A 15,126-nucleotide genomic window follows, 5' to 3' on the forward strand; every position below is an offset into this window, starting at 1 on the left:
ATCGATAGCCGATTTTGGGCATCCCCAACTGCTTCCCATCGCAGGGATGACCAAAGTTCTCGGGGGGGTGGGGGTGTCAGAGGTGTAGCGAAGGCGGGACTGGGGCGTGCCTAACAGATGGGCATCCTCGAGCGATAATGGAAAAAAGAAGGGTGTCCTGATGAGCATTTGGGTGACTTTACTTGGTCCATTTTTTCTTACGACCAAGCCTCAAAACGTTGCGCGAACTGACCAGATGACCACTGGAGGGAATCGGGGATGACCTCCCCTGACTTCCCCAGTGGTGACTAACCCCCTCCCACCCTGAAAAAAACAACTTTAGAAACTTTTTTTGCCAGCCTGAAATGTCATACTCAGGTCCATTGCAGCAGTATGCAGGTCCCTGGGAGGGGAGGTATGTGTGTGTCAGCGGAAGCATAGCGAAGGCGTGGATGTCCTTCTTTCAAACATTTTGGACATCCTGAACTGCCCCCCCCCCACACACACAGGGACAACCAAATTTCAAGGGAGTGGAGTTGAGTGGAAGAGTGGCCTAGTGGTTAGAGCACTGGTCTTGCATTCCAGAGGTGGCAGGTTCAAATCCCACTGCTGGTACTTGTGACCCAAATAAATAAAGAGGGTGTTGGAGGCATAACAGGCATGGACATCCTTCTCACAGAAACATCCAGGCATGGACAACCTTCTCAAAGAAACATCCACATTTTGGATGTCCTCAACTGCCATCGCAGGGACGGAGGCATAGCGAAGGACATCCTTCACCCATACTCTAAAAAAAAAAGGCATCCCTGATGAGCACTTGGACGTTTTCACCTGGACTTGTATTTTTCTAAGGTTGTAGATGGCAATTTATTTAAGGTTGTAGATGGCTATTATAAACGCAGCTTGTCTGCATGTATGAAGCCATCTTTGGCATGCGCAGAACAGCCAAGCATAATGCATGGCTGCTCTGCACTCACTTCCTTCCCCTCCTTAGGAAGGAAATCGTGTGCAAATGAGCTAACAGTGAGCAGCTCATTTGCATGCGATTTCCTTCATGCATGCCCGTTCCTTTCCGAATCGCTAAGGAATCGGTAAGGGAAAGGCTTTTTCCGTTCAGTTAGTGCATCAGTTAGTCCACTACAGTGCCCCCTAGAGTGCCTGGATGGTGTCCTGGCATGTGAGGGGGACCAGTGCACTACGAATGCTGGCTCCTCCCATGACCAAATGACTTGGATTTGGTCGTTTTTGAGATGGGCGTCCTCGGTTTCCATTATTGCCGAAAACTGGGGACGACCATGTCTAAGGTCGACCTAAATGTGGAGATTTGGGTGTCCCCGACCATATTATCGAAATGAAAGATGGACGCCCATCTTGTTTAAATAATACGGGTTTCCCCACCCCTTCGTGGTGACGTCCTGCGAGGACGCCCTCAGGAAAACTTGGGCGCCCCGTTTGATTATGCCCCTCTATGTGTCACAGATTCTGTCCCTCTAGGCAGAGCCTTTCACCAGTATTTTTCAGGAAGGTTTTATTTATAACTATTGAAGAGGCTTCCAATAGAACATTTCCTTTTGACACTACTACTACTACTACTACTATTTAACATTTCTAGAGCGCTACAAAGTGTACGCAGCGCTGTACAAACACAGAAGAAAGACAGTCCCTGCTCAAAGAGCTTACAATCTAATAGACAAAAAGTAAAGCATTTAAATTTAAAATATTTAAGCAGTCAAGCACAAGAGAATAGTCACACTAGGAGAAGAATCTCTCTTAATGGTTCCCTTTCAACCTGTTTCCTTCTCTGGAAAAATCTAGTGCACGCCCACCAAAATTAAGGCTGTACTCCTTATTAAAGCTTCTGAAAGTTATACTCCTGCTTTGGTATCTAACCCAGATCAAGTGCAGGGTCACATTTGCATTCTTTGTTATTATTCTTTTTGTGTTGTCTACACAGTGCAGCATGTTTTTTTTTTGAATTGCTGTTGATTCTAGGTTATTTCATTTCTATTCCATTCCTCTTTTTAATTTTTTTTCTTAGTAACGGCAATATTCCTGGATACACCGGCAAGGTTCAGTGGACACTTAGTCACCCACCGAGATCCTACATCCCGTCATCAGCCCCTGTTAACAACAGCATGCATGCTCAGGTAAGTGGGAAATGCATTATTGAATTTGTTGACTTACTTTATAGAGAAAATCCTAAACATAATGGGTTCATTAGATAAGTAGCAAATGTGGAGTGGAGGAGTGGCCTAGTGGTTAGGGTGGTGGACTTTGGTCCTGAGGAACTGAGTTCAATTCCCACTTCAGGCACAGGCAGCTCCTTGTGACTCTGGGCAAGTCACTTAACCTTCCATTGCCCCATGTAAGCCGCATTGAGCCTGCCATGAGTGGGAAAGTGCAGGGTACAAATGTAACAAAAAAAAAAAGTAGCAAATGTTAATACTACATATTAATCCATATAAGCATTTCAGCCTTATTATAAAACATTTACCAGCTTGGGATGATACACATTAATAAAACTGGACTTCATATTATTTGGTGTGCTCAAGTCTGAATTGTTTTCTTTATAGATGATTGCAGTCTGGCATTTACATTACATTAAAAAAGATCTTATAACCCATAGTTACCATTCAAGTTCAAAACAGCTAGCAATAAGAGCAACTAGACAGTAACCAGGAATTACACCAAAATAAAATTATTATAAAATCAGCACAATGAGAATTAAAAGTCGCCAACTAAAACAACATCAGATACCCTAAGATCATTACAGGCCTAATACATAGTTTCTAAACAAAATTTCTAAAGCAAAAATAAGCTGTAGTTCCTCTAAATAGATAAAGGAAGAGCGTTCCAGACTACAACCTTGGGAAACAGTCTATTTCAACATATAAATGATTTTTGTTTTCAGGATTATTGTACATAGAAACTTGTGGATTAATATTTAAACTGCATGGACAATGCTTGTTTTAAAACGCTGGCTGTGGTTTTTAAATAAAATCCGGAGGCTCAGCCTCACCCGAATAGTGAATGGTACTGAAAATCTAGATAGAACAGTTAGTGCCAGCGTTATCCAGACGGCAGTAATATTCAGCCTGCTAGCTATGTATATATCCAGAAAAAACTCAGGACAGCAATTTTCCTGTCCTAACTTTATCCGTACTTATCTGGTTATCAGTCTAAATATTGTTGCTAAGCGGATAACTTGGAGACCAACCATGATCCACTCACTCACCGCCAGTGGGGTATTCAGGGTAGGGTAGGTGTGTCATGGTGTACGTGCACCCCCTGTCAGAACCGACCCCCCCTTACAATCTTCTTGGCATCTTCACCCAGCAGCGGCACTCATAGGCTGCCTGCATCCTGCTCTGACAGTTCAGGGAGGAAGTTCCAGAGCAGGCCACAGGTATCCTATGAGTGCCGCTGCTGGGTGAAGACACTGAGGATTTTGGGGTGGGGGTGGCAGCAGCAGGGGGTGGGGTGAGTAGCAGGGGTGGCAGTGTGGGGGCAGATGCACCCCATCTAAATAGTTCCTGGCTACACTACTGCTCACTTCCCCATAGTGCTGAGGCAGTTCGCAAGAATGTTCAGTGGCACTATTTGGAATATCCCTGGCTAGTCATAGCTGTGGGATAACTTCTCTAATTACATGGATATTTCCCTTTGAATATCAGAGCCATAGAAAATGACAGCACACAAAATTTATATAGCCTATCCAGTATACCTATACACAGCAACTAGTAGAGTCTACAATTTCTTCCTCTCCCTCAGAGATCCTATGTACTTGTCCTATATTTTCTTGAAGTCACATACCATCTTTATCTCCACTGTTCCACAAATTCACCATCTTTTCCATAAAGAAGTATTTCCTTGGAATACTTCTGAGTCTGTCTCCTTTCACCTTTTTCCTATGCCCCCTCATTCCTGAATTTTCTTTCAGTTGAAAGAGGCCTTCCTTCTGTGCATTTATACCATGGAAGTATTTAATTTTCTCTACTGTTTCTCTCCTCTTTTGCCTTTTTTCCCAAAGAATACATGTGTAGCAGGGGCGTAGCCAGACCTTGTGATGGGAGGGGGCCAGAGTCCGAGGTGAGAGGGCACATTTTTGTCAACCGCCCCGCCACCTCACCACCTTGCCGCTCCCCCCCCCCCCCCGCCTGCCGCATCCCACCCCTGCCACAGCAAATACCTTGGCTGGCGGGGGTCCCCAACCCTCACCAGCTGAAGCGTTGTCCAGCGCCGGTCTCAATTTCACTAAAAGGAGTGTGCAGGACATGAGGGGAAGACAGAGCAGGGTAGGTAACATGGCGGCGCCAGAGACCGGCGCAGGACAACGCTTCAGTTGGTGGGGGACACCCGCCAGCAGAACCAGGGGCCCACAGGAATTTTGGAGGGCACAGGCCCCCATGGCCCCACGTAGCTATGCCACTGATGTGCAGATCTTTTAATTAGGGCTATATTTCTGAAGTAGGCTAAGAAAACTGTAAGGCTGTTTATAGCTATTCTGCATGCTGTTTTAGATTGTTTAATTTGTAATTTTCCAATTTGTACTTTTTATCTTTTCATTTCTTTTTATGAGGGAGTTTCATTTTGATAAAAATTTGTAATCACATTTAATCGTGCGATTAATCACGCAGTTAACGGTATGTAATTTAGGGGCCCTTTTACTAAGCTGTGTAGGCGCCTACACACATCCAACATGTGCCAATTTGGCACTACCACCTGGCTACTGCGTGGCCTGGGCGGTAATTTTAATTTTTTATGCACATGGTGCTAACCAGGCAGTAATCGTCAGTATACGCGCACTAACGATCACCGCTAAGTCAATGGGTGGCAGTAAGGTCTCAGATCCAAAATGGATACGTGTCAATTTTTATTTTGCCACAGATCCATTTTTGCCCCCCCCCCCAGGCCTTTTTTACAGGCTTGCTGAAAAATGGATCTGCGTGCGTGCAAAAAATGCACCTACACTAGTGCAGGCCATTTTTCAGTGCACCTTAGTAAAAGGACCCCTAAGATTTGTTCCCACTGCAGTTCCTTGTGACTCTGAGCAGTTGAAGGTTAAGTGACTTCACCAGAGTCACAAGGAGCTGCAGTGGGGGGGAAAAATAACATACCTTTGAGCGATTAATTGCAATTAAAATGTTAATCAAAATGCAGCCCTATTTTTAATCTGTCTATATATGTTTTAGTAATAGTTCTACTTGAACACCGTTTCTTAAAATAGAGCTAGTGGGGGTCATGTGATGCAGCTGAGCTAGGAGGCTGTGTTCTCTTCGAGCTCCCCGACCTCCTCTCATTTCGAGCGTCTTTGTGCTATGATCTTTGGAATTTCTTCTCCTTTTCCGGTGAAGAGCGAAGTGCCTCATTACTTATGGACAAATATCTTTTGAAATCTGGGGTGGAAATGACTTCTAAAAGCGCAAAAAAGGACAGCATTAAGGCGTGCTCCGTGTCAGTGAGTGAAAGCAAAATGGTGGATGAGCAAGTGGAAGGCCCGCGATTTGCTCACTGAAAAACTTTCAGCAGCAGTGGTGACAGCACTTGCTACAAGACTAGATGGGATTCACTCTAGTGTGCAAGGGCTAACTCAAGCAGTGGCAGACTTCAATGCCAGAGTGACTGAGCTAGAATCCAGAATCGGTGCCACGGAAGACGGTGTTCAGGGAGTTTTGGAAGAACTTGCGAGACTCAGGAAAGAACTGGCAGGCTGCACTAACAAAATGGATGATTTGGAAAACAGGTCCCGCCGCAACAATATAAGAGTGGTGGGGCTGCCGGAGGCGGCGAAAGAAAGGGACCTAAAGCAGTTGTTAGAAAAATGGTTCATGGATTTGCTGTTGACTGAGTCCTCAATGGGACCTATTCAGGTAGAACATGCACATCGCGTAGGAAGACTCGTGGAAGGTGCGGCTAGGCCCCGCGTGGTGGTGGCACGGATTCTGAATTTTGCGCATAAAGAACAAATTTTACGGAAATATAGGTCAATGCAAGATTTGCGGTTCCAGAATACTAAAGTACTATTGTTCCAGGATTATTCGGCTTCAGTGGCGCAACTTCGTAAACGTCATTCGGAGATATGTAAAACACTGGTGGAGAAACAATTAAGATTCACTCTACAGTTCCCTGCCCAACTTTGCGTCATTAAGGAGGGAAAGGTTCATATTTTCGATACTAGTGAAGCGGCGAAGCCACAAGTGCAGCAATGGTTTCAGAATTGATACAACTATGGAAGACTTCGATACGATTACCTACCTATACCCTGTCGGGGGGGATGGACGCAGTGGTTTGATTCTCCATCTGTTGAATTAGTGCTGGGAATTATGTATTTTTCTTTCCATCTCTGTTGCATGATGCATCTAGTCAGGTTTTAGGTATATGCTTATGTCAACATCTTAGATTTCTAAGGTGTGATTCTGTTGGAAGTGCGTGATTGTGGGGATATGTGTGTGGGGAGGGGGGGGGGCCGGATGCATCATAACGTTGACCTTGAGTGTGAGAGGGGTTGATGGGGGAACAGGATTAGGGGGAGAACAGGGTGGGAGGGGGGGAAGTTCTGAATAGTGAGGAGCAAATATGGAAGTCGTATGGGAAGCGGATGATTGTATTGAGTGTTGAACAGTGTGTGTGGTTAGTTGCTTACCAGCGGGGAGGCTGGGCTCTCTGGTGGGTTGTCAGTGCAAATGTTATATTGTGTATCCGTACCCATTTCTATATTGCCCATGATGGCGACTAAGGGTTTGAAATTAATATCGTGGAATGTGTCGGGTATTAACTTGCCAATAAAAAGATCTAAGATTTTGCAGTACCTGGGAAGGCACAAAGCTGATATTGTGGGATTGCAGGAAACTAAACTTAATGATATTGAACATCAGAAATTAAGAAGGTCATGGGTGGCTCAATGTTATTATGCTTCTGCACCCAAAAGTAAGGGGGGATAGCCATATTGATTCGTAAATCAGTGCCCTTCATAAATACATAAGTATTGCCATACTGGGAAAGACCAAAGGTCCATCGAGCCCAGCATCCTGTTTCCAACAGTGGCCAATCCAGGTCACAAATACCCGACAAGATCCCAAAAATGTACAAAACATTTTATACTGCTTATCCCAGAAATAGTGGATTTTCCCCAAGTCCATTTAATAACGGTCTATGGACTTTTCCTGTAGGAAGCCGTCGAAATCTTTTTAAAACTCAGCTAAGCTAACCGCCTTTACCACATTCTCTGGCAACGAATTCCAGAGTTTAATTACACGTTGAGTGAAGAAACATTTTCTCCGATTCGTTTTAAATTTACTACATTGTAGCTTCATCGCATGCCCCCTAGTCTTAGTATTTTTGGAAAGCGTAAACAGACGCTTCACATCTACCCATTCAACTCCACTCATTATTTTATAGACCACTATCATATCTTCCCTCACCCGCCTTTTCTCCATGCTGAAGAGCCCTAGCTGCTTTAGCCTTTCCTCATAGGGAAGTCGTCCCATCCCCTTTATCATTTTCATCGCCCTTCTCTGCACCTTTTCTAATTCATTCAACACAGGGTCACAAAGGACACAGTGGGGAGGTTTGTCATAGTGGAGGGGAAACTAAATCACTCTAACATTACTCTAGTCTCAATCTATGCACCTAATGCTGCACAAAGGCTCTTTTTTTAGGACTATAATAGCAAAATTGTCCACTATTGCTGGACCTAAAATTCTTCTGGGTGATTTCAATGCTATCTTGGATTTGAATCTAGATACTAATGCTGGGACACAGAGATCTAGGCCTAGATCTATGGAAGGCCTAGAAGGTTTTTTACGCAGTTTGGATTTGGTGGACCCATGGAGAACGCTGCATCCACAAGAGAGAGATTTTACGCACGTCTCCAAGGCCCATGCAACACAGTTCCGAATAGACTATATATTTGTCCCTAAAGACTTGTTCCATAAGATAGAGAGGGCGGAAATTGGACCCTTGGTGATTTCAGATCACTCACCTATCTATATAATTGTAGATCTGGGAGGTCCGGGGAGGGGAAAAGAGGGAGGTGGTGATTCCCGGCCCATCTTTACACAGACCAAGTCTTTAGACGATATCTTACCCAAAAGTGGGAGGAATTTCTCAATAATAATAAAGAATTTGTCTCAGATCCGATTTTGAAGTGGGATGCAGGAAAGGCAGTGATTAGAGGAGATATTATATCCTTTGTTATCAAGCAGAAAAAGCAACAAGCCAGTCGTATGATTGACTTAGAAAGGAGAATTAGAATGTTAAAGAGGCGGATACAGACACATCCAACTGTGACATGTAGGCATTCTTTAGAAGAGGTGCAGGCAGCTTTAAATAATCTTTTCCATGAGCATGCTCAGAAAAATATTTTCTATTATAAGTTTCGTCTTTTTAGATTTGGAAATAAACCTGGTAAATTCTTGGCGAATCTTACAGAAAGCTGGACTGGGCCAATTGCAATATCTGCGCTTCGAGATCCGCAGGGTCAGATTGTGACTGAGCAAAAGAAGCTAGAGACTCTCTTTGTCCAATTCTAAAGCTCTCTGTATAGTGCAGAGGGCAGTGGACAGCAGGAGAAAATTGATTCTTTCCTACATACTTGTGGAGTCCCGTGTTTATCGGACGAGGAAAAAAATCAAATTGAATGAGCCCTTATCTGGACCTGAAATACAAAGAGCTATAAAGAATTTGAAGCTGCATAAGTCGCCTGGGCCTGATGGGTTCAGCGGAGAATTTTATAAAATCTTAAATACGGGAGTGATGGGTCTCTTGGGAGCCTACTTTGACACAGCTATACAGAGGGGGGATTTTCCTCAGTGGTCCAACCAAGCATTGATTACGGTCTTACCTAAGCCAGGGAAGGACCCTTTACAGCCAGAGTCATACAGACCTATCTCCCTCATAAATGTAGATCTTAAACTGTTAGCGAAAAGTTTAGCTGAGAGACTAGCCATGGTGATACCCAAGCTTGTGAGATCTGATCAAGTGGGGTTTGTGAAGGGACGGCATGCTGGAGTAAATGTAAGGCGTCTGAATTTGGGGCTGGAGCATTGTGCTCAATTGTCCATCCCTGCTCTGGATATCAGTTTCGACTCTGAAAAAGCTTTTGATAGGGTGGAGTGGTCTTTTTTATTTTCGTTACTGGGCTTCTACGGTATAGAGGGTTTTTTTTTCTTCAGGCAGTTCAAACTCTGTATACAAACCCATCAGCAGCTGTGTTAGTGAATGGAGTGTCATCTGAGGCTTTCTCTCTGGGGAGAGGAACAAGACAGGGCTGCCCGCTATCACTTTTGCTATATATTCTTTTTTTTGGAGCCTTTGCTGGTGCAGATTCAAGGTAATAAGCATATAATGGGGACTGAAGTATCAAGGACGTGTGCTCCACTAAAGTGCATGGCTTTTGCAGATGATATAATGCTACTTGTGGCGGAACCAGGGCGGACACTGCCTCTGGTGTTACAGATGTTTGTAGACTTTGACCAACTATCGGGGCTTAAGTTGAACGTCTCGAAATCTGAGGCGTTACCGATCAATTTGCGGGTTGATAATTTAGGGGCTGATTTCCCGCTGAGAGAGGCAGCAGGCTCCATTAAGTATTTGGGTACTTATATACCCGCTGATATGAGCAAGTTGTATGAGTTAAATGTGTCTCCACTCTTGCAGAAATCTGTGGATGGCTTGCGGTTATGGTCAGGGCTGCCTTTGGCCCTCTCGGGCAGAATTTTCCTGTATAACATGCTTATAGTGCCCAGATGGTTATATCAGTTGCAGACACTGCCTTTGTGGTTGAGAGAGGTGGATTTGCGGAAGTTGTATAAGGCATTACGGATATTTCTGTGGAAGGGTAAGAGGGCTAGGATTCCTTTATCTACGCTCATGATCCCTGGGTCAAAGGGGGGGATGGGGCTTATGGACCTGAGACAGTATAATTTAGGCTGTGGAATGCGACATGTTAGGGATTGGCTTTTGGGTACATCGGAGTTTACACCCTGGGAGGTGGAGGCTATGTTTCTGTACCCCATGTTGGCATCATATATGTGAAATATGAAACAAAAAAGTGAGGAGAACAGATGAGGATACCAAAAATTGCTTTATTATATAAAGCCTGCCTCAGGGCTCTTGAACAACCTCAAAACATGTAGTGTAAAACATACACTGTTGTACTTGTGCTGCGACAAGGGTAAAGTGCTTCCCTTCTGTACTTTGTGAGAGAGATACGAGCTGGTGGACTCTGATATTTTTATGTTCTTGCAGATGAGGCATTATATTTCCTCCTTGCCTGTGACCCACCTTGGGGCTTCTTTTGCTCAGCAGGTTACGGTATGTTTGAGGTTGGAAGACATGGAACAGCCTTGCCTCTGCCAATACGTAAAAGCTCTTTATGAGGTTCAACCTGACCTATCTCTACAGAAGGTGGCGGAGGCATGGTCGGGGGAATTGAAGAGCAGTGTTTCAGTAGCAGTGCTTCAAACCTTTCTTAAAAATATTGCTAAAACATCTATAAATATGCTCCATAGAGAACAGGAATATAAATTTTTATTATGAACCTATATTGTTCCTTGGAGGGCTTTTAAAGCCTGGTTTGCTGAATCAGGCAGATGTCCCAAATGTGGGCAAGATGGGGCTACACTAGGCCATATGTTCTGGACATGCGAAAGGACTCAAGTTTTTTGGGAAGGGGTGAGGAGTTTTTTGTCCAGGTGTCTCAGAAGGAAGATTCCGCTTCATCCTGTGGGCTTCTTATTCCAGGATGGGACACAATTGCAGGTGGAGTCGGACGTGCAGCACATTTACTTCTGGCTAGAAAGGTCATTCTTGCCCAATGGCAAATGCACAGAGTTCCCCAGTTAGCAATGTGGCATTCACTGTTGTTTGATATGGCACTCATTGAGCGTAAGTTAGTGGGTAACAGACCTGAATCTCAGTGGAAACGTTTCCAGGATGTTTGGGAACCTTATTGGTCTATGCTTCCACACAAGGAGCGTAGCCTGCTCTTGAATGTATAAGGGATAGGGTGGGTGGGCTGAAAGTAACAGGATAGATCATAAGGAATGCCAAGCCAAATGCAAAGCGGAGATAAGGAGGGCAAAAAAGGACTTTGAGAAGAAATTAGCGTTGGAAGCAAAAATACATAGTAAAAACTTTTTTAGATACATTAAAAGCAGGAAACCGGCCAAAGAGTCGGTTGGGCCGCTGGACGAAAATGGTGTTAAAGGGGCGATCAAGGAGGACAAAGCCGTAACGGAGAAATTAAACGAATTCTTTGCTTCGGTCTTCACCGAGGAGGATTTGGGGGGGACACCGGTGCCGGAAAGAATATTTGAAGCGGGGGAATCGGAGAAACTAAACAAATTCTCTGTAACCTTGGAGGATGTAATGGGTCAGTTCAGCAAGCTGAAGAGTAGTAAATCACCGGGACCTGATGGTATTCATCCCAGAGTATTAATAGAACTAAAAAATGAACTTGCAGAGCTACTGTTAGAAATATGCAATCTGTCCCTAAAATCGAGTGTAATACCGGAAGACTGGAGGGTAGCCAATGTTACTCCGATTTTTAAGAAGGGTTCCAGAGGAGATCCGGGAAATTATAGACCGGTGAGTCTGACGTCGGTGCCGGGCAAGATGGTGGAGGCTATTATTAAGAATAAAATTGCAGAGCATATACAAAAACATGGACTGATGAGACAAAGTCAGCACGGATTTAGTGAAGGGAAGTCTTGCCTCACCAATCTAATGCATTTTTTTGAGGGGGTAAGCAAACATGTGGACAATGGGGAGCCGGTTGATATTGTATATCTGGATTTTCAGAAGGCGTTTGACAAAGTGCCGCACGAAAGACACCTGAAGAAATTGCAGAGTCATGGAATCGGAGGTAGGGTATTATTATGGATTAAGAACTGGTTGAAAGATAGGAAGCAGAGAGTAGGATTGCGTGGCCAGTATTCTCAGTGGAGGAGGGTAGTTAGTGGGGTCCCGCAGGGGTCTGTGCTGGGTCCGTTGCTTTTTAATGTATTTATAAATGACCTAGAGATGGGAATAACTAGTGAGGTAATTAAATTCGCCGATGACACAAAATTATTCAGGGTCGTCAAGTCGCAGGAGGAATGTGAACGATTACAGGAGGACCTTGCGAGACTGGGAGAATGGGCGTGCAAGTGGCAGATGAAGTTCAATGTTGACAAGTGCAAAGTGATGCATGTGGGTAAGAGGAACCCGAATTATAGCTACGTCTTGCAAGGTTCCGCGTTAGGAGTTACGGATCAAGAAAGGGATCTGGGTGTCGTCGTCGATGATACGCTGAAACCTTCTGCTCAGTGTGCTGCTGCGGCTAGGAAAGCGAATAGAATGTTGGGTGTTATTAAGAAGGGTATGGAGTCCAGGTGTGCGGATGTTATAATGCCGTTGTATCGCTCCATGGTGCGACCGCACCTGGAGTATTGTGTTCAGTACTGGTCTCCGTATCTCAAAAAAGATATAGTAGAATTGGAAAAGGTACAGCGAAGGGCGACGAAAATGATAGTGGGGATGGGACGACTTTCCTATGAAGAGAGGCTGAGAAGGCTAGGGCTTTTCAGCTTGGAGAAGAGACGGCTGAGGGGAGATATGATAGAAGTGTATAAAATAATGAGTGGAATGGATCGGGTGGATGTGAAGCGACTGTTCACGCTATCCAAAAATACTAGGACTAGAGGGCATGAGTTGAAGCTACAGTGTGGTAAATTTAAAACGAATCGGAGAAAATTTTTCTTCACCCAACGTGTAATTAGACTCTGGAATTCATTGCCGGAGAACGTGGTACGGGCGGTTAGCTTGACGGAGTTTAAAAAGGGGTTAGATAGATTCCTAAAGGACAAGTCCATAGACCGCTATTAAATGGACTGGAAAAATTCCTCATTTTTAGGTACAACTTGTCTGGAATGTTTTTACGTTTGGGGAGCGTGCCAGGTGCCCTTGACCTGGATTGGCCACTGTCGGTGACAGGATGCTGGGCTAGATGGACCTTTGGTCTTTCCCAGTATGGCACTACTTATGTACTTATGTACTTATGATATTTATGGGTTTAATACAGTACCTTGTACAAACTAATGTGTTAGACCTGATGTATTTAGCTTCCTCCTATGTTTAATATGTTTTTCTGTTTTGGTTGGGGGAGGGGGATGGAGAGGGGTAGGGAGGGTCGTGGGGGGGGGGGGGGTATACATGAAAAATGTGATGGAGGTCTCATGTGTTTTGACTAATTGCCAGATAATGGCATATGTTAAGTATAAATAATGGTGATGTGGTATGAGAGATACAATGATTAACGCTTTTTGCTGGTTTGTCTATTGATATGGACAGCGTTTTTCTCTGTAATGGTGAGAACTCCAAATAAAGATGATGTTAAAAAGAAATAGAGCTAGTTAAGAACATAAGCTTTCTTATTCCATCCTGGGTTCTTTTCAACCCAGTCCTTGGAGAACACCCAGCCAATTGTCTTTTTAGGATCTTCCCAATGAATATGCATGAGATAGATTTGCATATACTGCTTCCTCAGTATGCAGATCTTTCTCATGCATATTCATTGTGGATCTCTTAAAAATCTGAGTGGTTGGGTGGGCCCTGAGAACTGGGTTGAGAAGCACTGCTTTATAGAATACTATTTCTACTAGTGCTATGGTAGGCCCATCCCAGACTTTGCTCATGTGTTCATCTACCTTCAAAGGACGTATCATTGTATTTAAGTACCATGTTATAGAATAGTGTGTAGGCAGAATATTGGCATTTACATGCATATGTGCCAGTATTCTGGTCATTTACATGCGTTCTTGTTGCCTACATGTTGGCACTTTTGTTATAGAATTGCCCTCCATGTGCCATTACTCCTCCTTCTTTTCTAGACTTTTCTAGATATGCCCTTCTTTTCTTTGTGGTAAATTCTAATGTGTTGCTAGAGAATTTTCTGGGGTTTTTTCAGACATGTAGGGCTAGATTCTATATATCGCGCCTCAATTTCCATGTGGAAATCAACATGTATTCTATAAAGTATGCTTTAATTTAGGCATACGTTATAGAATACACCGAGTGCTGCTCTGCATGACAAAATTTAGTTGCAGTGAATTACACCAACCTAGTGTAAATCCCAACGCCTAATTTAGGCACAGAGTGGGAATATTCTGTGACAACGTGCATAGATTTTAGAAATGCCCACAACCCACTCATTCCACTCCCATAACCATGCCCACTTTTCAACTATGTGTCTTAGAACTTATGCGCTCCATGTTACAGAATACGCTTAGCGAGTTGGGTAATTGCTGGTTAACATCCAACTAACAGCACTGATTATCTAGTTAACCAATTAAGTTATGCACATTGTTATAGAATACGCTTTTATTTCTGTGTGGAAATTAAGGCACCATATATAGAATCCCGGGGTAGTACTTAAATATGAACAATAACATATTTTGTTTTCATTTCCTGTCTATATTTACATGTTTCAGGTCCTTTCCAAATAGTCAAAACTGGTCAAGCATCATTGTGAAGGAAAGAAAGATGTTTTCAGCATACCTCTCGTTATCAAGGAAGATTGCTGGGGTAGAGAATGGGAAAACATTAAAATGCATTCTCTATAAAGCAAAAAAGTAAAATAAAAAAATGTGAAAAACTGAACATTTTTTCCTGAATTTCTTCTAAGGGTTACAAAAGGTTAAAATTTTAGGGAACTGATGTGGGATATTTTAAATCTAGATACTGGTACCCCTCAGATGTAATACATTGCAAGTAGTACTCATGCATTTTTAAAGCTTTTCATCATTATTTTCCTTTATTTCTGTATTTCCCCCCTAAAAATGAATCAAAGCTTGTATTTATCTGAATTTTTAAAAAATCTTATGAATGTTGGCATTCAAAAACCCTATGGACTTAGGGTGGTCTGTCATATGGAGGTTAATTTTATAAAGCCAGGCCTAGTTAACATGTGTTTTCACGTGCCTATTTTATGCCTATTTTAAGCAAGTACATGCCCTACTTCTCTTTATAAAATATTAGTGTAGGTGAGAAAGAATGCTTACATGTAGGCACTAGCATTTACACTTAGCACTTAGCCCTATGGCTGATATAAATATTAGCACTCACTTTACACATGTATGCAGGTAAGCTAAGGAATTTTATAATCTA

The 15,126-nt window shown here is 43.4% G+C and overlaps 1 protein-coding gene across 2 annotated transcripts in view; it reads left to right on the forward strand.

Annotated features, from left to right (window-relative positions):
- SPATA48 (spermatogenesis associated 48) overlaps positions 1-14,605 on the forward strand; it is a 270,129-nt gene extending 255,524 nt beyond the window's left edge. For both annotated transcript variants that reach the window (XM_030209509.1, XM_030209519.1), the window contains exons 8-9: positions 2,018-2,126; positions 14,451-14,605. In XM_030209509.1, the coding sequence (XP_030065369.1) occupies positions 2,018-2,126; positions 14,451-14,465 (124 nt within the window). In that variant the 3' untranslated portion in view covers positions 14,466-14,605. The remainder of the gene's footprint in view (positions 1-2,017; positions 2,127-14,450) is intronic.
- The last annotated feature ends 521 nt before the right edge of the window (positions 14,606-15,126 follow it).

Source organism: Microcaecilia unicolor, chromosome 1 (genome assembly GCF_901765095.1).
Source record: "Microcaecilia unicolor chromosome 1, aMicUni1.1, whole genome shotgun sequence".
Lineage (NCBI taxonomy): Eukaryota > Metazoa > Chordata > Amphibia > Gymnophiona > Siphonopidae > Microcaecilia > Microcaecilia unicolor.